Source organism: Talpa europaea (genome assembly GCF_964194135.1).
Source record: "Talpa europaea genome assembly, chromosome: 2".
Classification (NCBI taxonomy): Eukaryota; Metazoa; Chordata; class Mammalia; order Eulipotyphla; family Talpidae; genus Talpa; species Talpa europaea.
In genome coordinates this window covers 108,781,129-108,790,687 of record NC_140068.1, presented here as the reverse complement: position 1 = coordinate 108,790,687, position 9,559 = coordinate 108,781,129, and the positions used below count along the sequence as shown (strand labels likewise).

The 9,559-nt window shown below is 48.6% G+C and overlaps 1 protein-coding gene and 1 pseudogene across 2 annotated transcripts in view; both read right to left on the bottom strand.

Annotated features, from left to right (window-relative positions):
- Window positions 1-6,890: 6,890 nt before the first annotated feature.
- The window catches only part of LOC311188227 (patr class I histocompatibility antigen, A-2 alpha chain-like), a gene marked incomplete at both ends in the record, with an annotated part of 424,961 nt that continues 422,292 nt past the window's right edge, over window positions 6,891-9,559 (bottom strand). Inside the window, one exon of the mRNA XM_084259377.1 lies at window positions 6,891-6,934. Coding sequence (XP_084115503.1) covers window positions 6,891-6,934 — 44 coding nt within the window. The remainder of the gene's footprint in view (window positions 6,935-9,559) is intronic.
- Window positions 7,667-9,458, bottom strand: LOC311167634 (class I histocompatibility antigen, Gogo-B*0101 alpha chain-like; annotated as a pseudogene). Its single transcript has 2 exons — window positions 9,171-9,458; window positions 7,667-8,034 (listed from the first exon to the last, which is right to left on the bottom strand). The product of its transcript is annotated as a class I histocompatibility antigen, Gogo-B*0101 alpha chain-like (transcript).

Here is a 9,559-nt window from a genome sequence, read left to right as displayed (position 1 = left end):
ACATTTGTCCCCTCAGGAGCCCACCTCACTCTTCTCCCTCCCCTTCTGCTCCCTCGGACTCCCTTAGCTACTAGCTTCTCGCTGTTTTCGTCTCCTTCCTCCTCTCCATACCAAGAACAAACACTTGTTTGAAAGCATTTCTCCGTTCTAAGAACCCCACTAGGCAAAGAGTCTGGGTCTGTGGTGAGCCTGAAATCTTTCTGGGTCACCCAGGACCAAGGCTGCAGGAGAGACTGAATCATGGACTGTCCCTAGAGGAGCGGTCAGAGGAAACACCTACAGGCTCTGGTGAGGATGTGGCATTTACAGGGCAGTGGTGGAGGGGGATGCCCAGCCAAGCAAAAGCCCAGGTTGGCCCTGCCCACCTCCCGGAGCTTCTTCCAGGCCTCACTCACCTCTCACAAGCTCCTTCAGCTCTCCCTGGGGACTGATGGTGCTGCCACACCTCCAGTAGCGATTGTGTTTCCCACTTCCAAAGAAGTGATGTTTGTGTTTCTACAGTGGGTAGGGAATGTAGGGATCGCCCAAGATCCTGAGGTGTCCAGGGTAGGTGGTTCAAGAGGTTTCAACCCCCTTCCTCCTTCTCCAGAGAACTCTAAATCTGGCTTGTCTCTGGAAGATTCTGGAAGAAATTATGTTGTGGGTAGATCCAAATGGACCCATTTGGTGAAAGCCACACAGGCTGTGGAAGAGCCTGCTTTTGCACTTTTGTGGGATTGTCACACACTTCCCCTCACCTCACTCTGGTCCCTCCACTCACCTCACCTCTCTATGACTTCTCCCTCTTTCTCCTTTCCCCTTTGCACAAGCGAGTATGGGGCCCCATGAGAGCTACTTCTGGGAAAAGGCAGCAGCTTAGGAGAGAGGCTAAAGGTGTGGGGGGTGGGGAAATGCAGCAGAGCACAGCACAGGGTGCAGAGCCAGCAGAGGAGAGGGTGGGTCATAGTCCACTACCTATCAACGCTGAGTAATGGTTTCTGCCTCTCATCCCTGATGGGTCTTCACACTGTTTCTGTCCCCCTGGTTTCAGCAAGCCTGGCTTTGCTGCCCACACCTTGGTGGACAACAGAGGGGCCTGCTCTTCTGCAGCGATGGCTCAAGTCTGAGCAGAACACTGAGTCCACTGTGGCTGGAGAAGATGGGGCCAGACTGGTGTGATGGGAAGACAGACATTATTGGCTGAAATGAAACCTCAATGATAGTTAGACAAGGACTTTGTTAGGTGATCAAAGTGAAGATTCAAACCCAGGAACAGTCCAACAGGTTTTATTCTGTGAGAACTGCCCCAACAATCAGAACTTTATCAGTTTATACACCCTGTGCAGAGGAGCAAACGTGCAGACAAGGACAGGGTCAATGAGTCACTGATGTAAGACTGTGATGGTTCTTGGCAGGAGGCTTCTAGTTTAAATCAATAGGTTCAGATCTTTTGATTTTCTAAAATTATCTTAACCTAGAGAAATGCACACAGAGAGCATCGATTTTCCCGGGGAAAACGCTGGAATTTGATCATTTTTCTGATTTTGAAAGAAAGCACCATAGAGATGCAAAGGCTCATTGCTTGTCCTTAGCTGGCTCCTTGGTCACAGGGGAGATGGAAGGTTGACTTTCCCACAGACACCAGATTCCTGCGGTGGCTGCTTCACAGAACAGGGCAGCTGCTGTGATTCAAGCCTATCAGATGGCTTTAATATCTTCCCTACAACACAGGGAGGAGGTCCCAGAGTGTTCATAACGGCCTCACAGTATTCTGCTATTTGGTCACAAGTACCTTTATTCATGCGTTCATGAGAGTATTGCACCTTCTGCCAACATCAGGGAACCTCGCACATCTTTCACGGATATTTCCCCTAAGGAGGCGTGGCAGAGCGTATCTACCTTCCTGTTGTGATCTCGCCCTTCACCCCTTATTGCTCTCCTCAGTGCCTAGTACAGCATCTGGAAAATACAAAGTTAAATTTACATTTATCAGTCACTATCTGTTGTAGTAGATGGTCAGATTTTACAAATTTCCTTCTTGATGTGTCCAGCAGAGTGAGTTCTGCAGTCACAGTACAGTCAGTGTGGCTCCCCATTTCGGGCGGGCGGCACATTCCAGCAGTGACCTGCCAGTGACTGAGCCATTGTCCTTCTGCGTGGGGAGGCCTCTACCCCATGAGAGAACACACACGACGTAACAAGTGCAAGATGGTAACCTTGAGGAGGCATTTGGAGAAAATCTATTTGCCAGACTTCCAAGGGCCCTGCAGCTAAGGGTCTTTTTTGCTGTGGAAATGTTTCCTGGGTTCTGGTTAGGACCAAGTAAACACGTGGACTACCCCTTTCGTGCCACCATAAAATCAGTTGTCTAACAATATTATTTTCCCTAAAAGACCATTTTCTCTGGGGCCCAGTGGACTAAGCTATGAATGTGCTGTAAAAGGGGAAACCTCGCTCTTAAGGGAAGTGTTGGGTATTGGTTTAGTCTGATCCATAATTCCAGTGATAACGAAAAATTCCTTTTCTGGGGCAACCTCTTTTTTTCCTTTTCAGTACCTGTGTTCTGAAAATTAAAGTCTCAAGTTGGCATGAGAGAGAAAATACTTGAATGACGCCATTGTTGCTTGTTAAGATGCTTCTTTAGCTTCCCTAGCTGCTAGATTGCTTTTAAGTTGTCTGTTTTGGAGCGCCCCTGTGTTTTAATTATTGCTGATTTTTTTCTCACGATTTTCTTTCTTTATTAATTGAAGAACAGGGTGCAGGCCAGAGGTGAGAGGGAGCAGGGTGTGAGGATTCACTGGAGACACAGTGGAAGCAGAACATGAGGATCTACTAAAATACACTGCTATGGCGAGCAGCGGTTTAGACAGGAGAGGTCTGCTGCGTGGGTCAGGGATTGAATTCTGGCCATCATGGTGGGCTTTCTTGATGGTGATAGCACTGAGACTTAGCTCCTAGGCCACCAGGGAGGCCCTATTACCAATTGTTTAGGGAGCAGTAAGGTGTCTAACAAAGCAGTCACTTGTTTTCCACTTTTGAGGGCTGTCTGGTAGAGTTCTAGAATCCTATCTACTTTCAAAGCATTCCGAGATCACCCAGCACTGCAAATGCACATCTACTGTTTGTGTAGATGTTTGCTCTTTTTTCTTTTACCAAATGGCAGGCTCAGGTCAATGTAACACATTCTGCCGCTGTGACTCTGAGGAAGCCTCAGGCAAGGAGCAATTTTGAAAGTGGACACTAAGGAAGTCACAGCATATGCAGCTTGATATTTCCCAGGAGATCATTATAAATAAGAACTACCTGCAAATAAAATAAAGTCAGCATTAGGTGTGAAGTCAAGCAAAATTGGGGCAGGAGGTGGAAACAACCTGGTTGATGGGTCCTCACCAGCAGGCTTACAAACTGCAGACAGGACACGAAAGCAGACATTCAGGAGGAAATGACAATAGCAGGATTTATTTATAGGGAGAGAGGGAAGGAGGGAGAGAGAGACAGAGAAAGAGAGAGAATATACACTTTAACAGAGGGCCAGATGCTTCTTTCTGGGCTCAGATAGCACCTGCTGAGCTGAAAGCAAGGTCCAAAGCGGAGCCTTAAATGGCAAACTGCAGGCTTCTCCAGACACCCCTCTTCACCAGCGACTAAATTGCCAGAAACCTCCACTTCAATTGCCCAAGAACCTCAGCTCTACCCCTCTTTCCCTCTACAAGTCGCCAACCCAGGTAGCTAATGAAGACAGAGAAACTGCTCAAGAGCCAGCCCCACTCACGGGGTGGATTTGGAAAAGTTCCACCTTCTACCTTAAGTTGACCACGAGTGCCACCCACTGGTTCAGAGGTTGTGCCTCTTACTGATGCAGGGTTTTCATGCAAATCATTCCTAGGAGTCCAGAGTGAATCAGTTAGCTTTATGTAGTCATGATTGAGTTCTGTTGAGTCCATTTCATCTGGAAGTAGAGTAGCTGGGTTCAGCTTGCTGCATCTGAGTGAAGTCCTATCAGGGGATTTCATAATAGGTTCATCAGCTGACAGAGTAGGGTTGGCTATGATGTGACTCTAACAGAGCTTCAACTGAATGAGGACCACAGGCAAATAAGGTCTTAATTAATACTCTTTTCCTCAGTAGCCCTAAGATATGGTTTCCTCATAGCCCTAAGACACATAGTCCTTGCCATTGAATCTGATTGCTGACTGTAGTACCCTAGAGGTCTGTGACAATCCCCATATTGTAAGACCCCTGAAGTAACCCCTTATGTCTGGGAATGAACAGGAAAAAGAGGAATTCATGTGTGTAAAGACCTGGTGCTAGTGCCAGGTTCAAGTCTCGTTTAAATCTCTCATTGTGTATGAATTGGGTCCAATGTAGATGATCTAGTTGTTCCTCTGTCAGGACACATCTAAGGGTTCCACTAATGTTGAAAATTGATGAGATCCAATTTCAACAGTAGCCTCCCAGTCCCCAATCTCCTCTATTTTCTCTTGGTTTTAGATGTTGGAAAACTTAGGACCTCTTTGTCTCCACTTGGGTCTATTAAAAGTCCTTCTTCTAAAAGTTTGTGCCCTTGGTATTTGACCAATTTTGGACAAAATTGCAGTTTCTCTGTAGACCTCTATGTTCCTCCAATGCCAGTTACTGGAGAAGATAGAGAATATCTTGTTGAGAATCTGCTAGAGGTTTGGAGCATAGAAGTTGTTCTACTTCTGCATATGGATTTTGGTGAATTATGAGGAAATTTAAGGTCATAGAGGTTGATTTTTAGAATTTAAGAGAAGTGGGGATTTTCATGTGTCCCTGGGGTTTAGTTCACTTGAACTGGAATGATTCCCAGTGAAGGGAAGCATATATTGCCCATTGGGGTGAGCTGGTGTGCAAAAGGAAGCACTCCACAGGTAGATTACTGAAAATGGGTGAGGTCTTGAGATGGAGTAAAAGACAGCAATGCAAGTGCATTAGGAACCAAGGGTGGGGTGGTGTGGCCAGTGTTCACGGTCTTTAGGCCTTATATAGTCTCCATCCTTTCTCATTTGTTCTTTTCTTGTTTTCTTCTTCCTTTTTTTTTTTTTTTTTTTTTGGTTACCAGTACAGGGCATAATGAGTTCCTTTCTTAAATTGGATTGTAAGAAGTTTGCCTTCTATGGCTTTTATCTTCAGTGGATATTGTGAATATATGGTAATAGTTATTCGAAATCCAGGGACGTTTTAATTTTGTCTGCTGAATGAATTTTTCCTGTATCTGTGGATGTGGAAGCCTAGAGTTCCTGCAGTTGTTTAAGAATTAATCATTTTCTTGAGTAATTATCTGAGTCAAAAGTATTACGTTATGAATATTTATTTTGTTTGTATGAGGTTCTAGTAGTTCTCAATCCATTTATCCTTTTTCAGTAAAGAGATATGTGTTCTGTATTTGTTGAGTGGGTCTCTACCTATTAAAGTCCAGGGACACGATTCACTGGGCAGCAAGAATGTCTTCAATCCACGGGGAAGGGAGAGGAGAGCAGCCCTGTTACCTTCTCCACAGCCTCCTCTGGGCCCACAGCTCCTCCAACTGCCGAGCTGGGTTGCTCTGGTCATTGTGGCCTCTGGCATTTTCCAGTTAAGTCCTTGGCCTCTGTCTCCTCAGGGCCGCCCCCACCCTATGGATATGAATGAGCCAACTGTGGGACCACCTTTCCCTCCATCATTCCTGGCCGGGAAAGGAAAACACCCCAAAGTTCTCAGTGAGGCAGGTCACCCTCACCAGCACACCTGGCGTGTCCTCTGAGTCCTCTTGTGGAACGTAGTCCTCTGGTGCTCTTCTGGCCTCATGAAATATCTTCTTTCTTTCAACCACACTGTCCCATCTTCTCCCATGTGCAGGGCAGCTAAGTCATGTCAACTTGTCATGAGTTGGGGCTCATGTTTTCCAGTCTACATAGGTCTTAGTGGTGGGATTGATGCTTGGTATCCATGATAAATCCATATCCTGGGACAGTGCTCCCAAACGAATGAACATTTCCTTAGCCATTCTCACATTCTGGCCCCTTGATCAAGCACCCTCAATTTTCAATCCCAGGTGTGCTATTCATGCCCAACAGGTTTGTGCTGGCTAATTCTTGCAAAGCTCCTGAGCTGTGTTTTTATCACAGGGGGGAGATTTCTGCAGCATCTCCCAGTATAAGAGCTAGCCCTTACTAGAAAAGCCCTGTGTCAGTATCAAAGCCCTTCAGGTGCCTCTGAAGGACAAGGACAAAAGAGCAGAGAGATGACCCCTGAGGAGGGACCACGTCAAAGCCCACGATGTACTGAGCACAGACTGGACACAGGCCCCGCCCCCTTGGCACCTCACAGCCTCTCCTGTCCCCATCTGCACAGACTAAGCAAAGCAAATAAGAGATTCTGGAAGGGCTTTGGAGCTCCCATTTGCCTCCTTGCAAATTTTAGGAATATTTTTATTAAACCATCAACCCCATGACAAAAATAGAAAAAAATAATTCCATATCTAGATTATTATTTTCAATAAGGAAACAGACACAAAGTAAAGACAGGCTATAGTCAGCTCAGCCCCACCTCTGCTGGAACAGGGATGCCATCAAGGAGAGAAGACAGTCAGTATGGGGAGGGGGCCTGGTAGGCATTATGCTATTAGGAATACAGACACATGCAGTTGCCCTTTGCAACAAGGGAAACGAGTAGAACTTAAAGTCACAAAGTGGGAACAAGAAGAAACCCTGCATCACTCAGCCCCCACAAGGCAGCTGTCTTACACTGTGAAGGAAAATGATCAGGAACAAAGTTTGGGAATCACATAAGTGTTAACATTCTCAACAGTCCCCCTCATTCTCAGAATGTCTTACTCACAGCTTCCCCATAACCTGGTCCCATTCTCTCTGCCCCAGCCCCTCCCACCACAGGCCTCCAGGGTCTCACCTTTAGGGGCTGAGAGACACATCAGAGCCCTGGGCACTGTTGCTGCCTGGGGGGAGAATAAAACAGAACCTGGTCAGAGCCATGAGAGATGAGACCACAGGAGGGACTGATGAGGGTGACTTCCTCATGGGCTCCATCTATACTGTTCCCAGGTGCTCAGGGATCAAACCCCTGATCCACACTTACCTGTAGCCTGAGTGTATCTTCCTCCTGTCCACCTGTGGGATGAAGGATCATGTAAGTCCAGGGAGGAGTCAGCCCATGAAGTCCTAAAGGAATTTAGGAAAGTCCAGGGAAATTTCCAGAACTGTAACTGAAGACCCAGGGCAGAACCAGGAAATGTGAAGTAAGAGATGAGGAGAGACTCGACCAACCCCTCCTGGAATCTGTCCTCAGCCACGATCTTCCCCTCTGACATTTTCTGGGAATCAGCTCCCCATCACCAGAAATATCAAGGTGAACAATTTGTGATTCATATTCATATGTGTTTTACACAAATGTGTTAGCAATCAGCTCCATACTGGGCAACATGTTAATGGTACTTCCCATTAACCAGGTAGGGCAAGTTCTCCCTGGGACTTGAAAGCCCCCAGTGGACAAGACCCCCTTCACCCCCGCCACTCTTCCCTACCTGAGCTCTTCTTCCTCCACATCACAGCTGCACCACTGCAGCTCCAGTGAGCACAGCCCCAAGGAGAACCAGGTGAGCAATGATGCTCGTGGTGGGGATGGTGGGCTGAGGAGGAGGCACTGGAAGGGCAGGGAAGGTGAGATCCTGTTACCCAGGCCTCATCCTGACTCTCTGAAGGTCTCCAGAAGGGCTCCTGATTCCCCTGAAAAAAGCCTCTGTGACCATGTCCCCCTTCTCACCCCATCTTAGGACTCAGGGCTCCAGTAGCCCCTCATGCTACACATGGCATGTGTATCTCTGCTCCTCTCCAGAAGGCACCACCATGGCCACCCATTTCTGGAAGGTTCCATTGCCCCCAGGCCTGGTTTCCACCAGCTCTGTGTCTTGAATCAGGTCCTCCTCATCTCACTGCCAGGTCAGGGTGATGTCCGCGTGGTAGAAGCCCATGGCCCAGCACTTCAGGGTGACCTCATGTTCAGAGATGGGGTGGTGGGTTCCCTGTGTTTTGGGAGAATCTGAGGGGAAGAGTCAGAAAATTCACACATTGTATTTCCTCCATTGACACTGAAGTAGCCTCATGTGAACATCCTCAACATGGACTGGACAGTGGTTTGGAAAAACGGAGGACAAAATCCAGAAACCAGCCTTGTCTGGGGAATCTGGGATAGTTCCTTATCTGTTGAAAGTTTTTTTTTTTTTAAAGATTTATTTATTTATTCAAGAACTGGGGTACAGGCCAGAGGTGCAGGAGGTTGAGAGAATTCACCAGAGATAGAGCAGGGAGCAGAACAGGCAGACTGACCAAAAACACGCTGAGGGGAGCAGCGGGCAAGACAGGAGAGGTCTGCCAGGCCTTGTGGGTATCTTCCTGGCAGGCAGGGGGTCCGCCCACTCCGCAGAGGCTGCAGAGGCTGCGGACAGCTTCACAGCGCTGCACTCTGCCCACTACGCCACCGGGGAGGCCCTCTGTTGAGAGTTGTAGAATAAGGGTGAGGGCCTCCCCTGGTGGTGCAGGTGGTTGACCGCTGCGCTGTGAGGCTGTCCATAGCCTCTGCAGCGCCGGTTTGGCAGATCTCTCCTGCCACGCCCGCTGCTCCCCGCAGCGGTGTATTTCGTCAGTCTGCCTATTCTGCTCCCCACTCTATTTCTGGTGAATCCTTCACCCCCCCACAACTTTGGCCTGTATGTATAAATTCTTGTATGTATAAATAAATAAATCTTAAAAAAGAAAAGAATAAGGGAGAGAACCCTTGTTGGGAGAATGCAGGTCTCTGAGGAGGAGAACACAGACTTCTGCTCCTGATGTGGGCAGAAGGGACTGCCTCAGAATCAGATTCAAAATTGTTCTCAGACGAAAAGCAACACCTAGTAGAGAAATTGAGGGTTTCAAGATGGCTGCGGTGTCAAAAAGATCCTGTGAACGGTACTTTCAGGGATGGTCTCCTGTCCATCCGAGGAGAGACTGACTGGATTCCTTAATTGCCCTTCAGGAAGAGCATGGCCTCTGGGGGAGTCTCACTAGTACTGAACAGGAAACCCCAGAGGACTCCTCCCTCTTGGACCAGAAGGGGGCGGTTTTCTCACTATTATTTCCTAGTCCCTGTGGGATGACAGCCTGGGGGAGATCTGGAGAGTTATTGGCCCCTCTTACCTGTGCGCTGCAGCACCTTCTTCCCCATCTCCAGGAATCTGAGCAGCCACACCATGCACCTGCCCTCCAGGAATTTCCTGAAGTGCTGAACCTCCCCGCTGGCCTCCCACTTGCGCCGGGTGATCTGAGCGGCCGTGTCCGCCGCGGTCCAGGGGCGCAGGTCCCGTTCAGGGCCAGGTAATCGGCGCCGTCGTAGGCGACCTGACTGTACCCGCGGAGGAGGCGCCCGTCGGGCCCCACGTCGCAGCCGCACAAGTTCTGGATGGTGTGAGACCCTGTCCCCCCCATCCCCCGCGGTCAGCCCGGGATCACCCCGCCCGCACCCCGCCCCCGTCCCGGGAATAAAACTAAACTGAGAAGGAAACTTAACGGGTTTTAGTCCCGCGGGC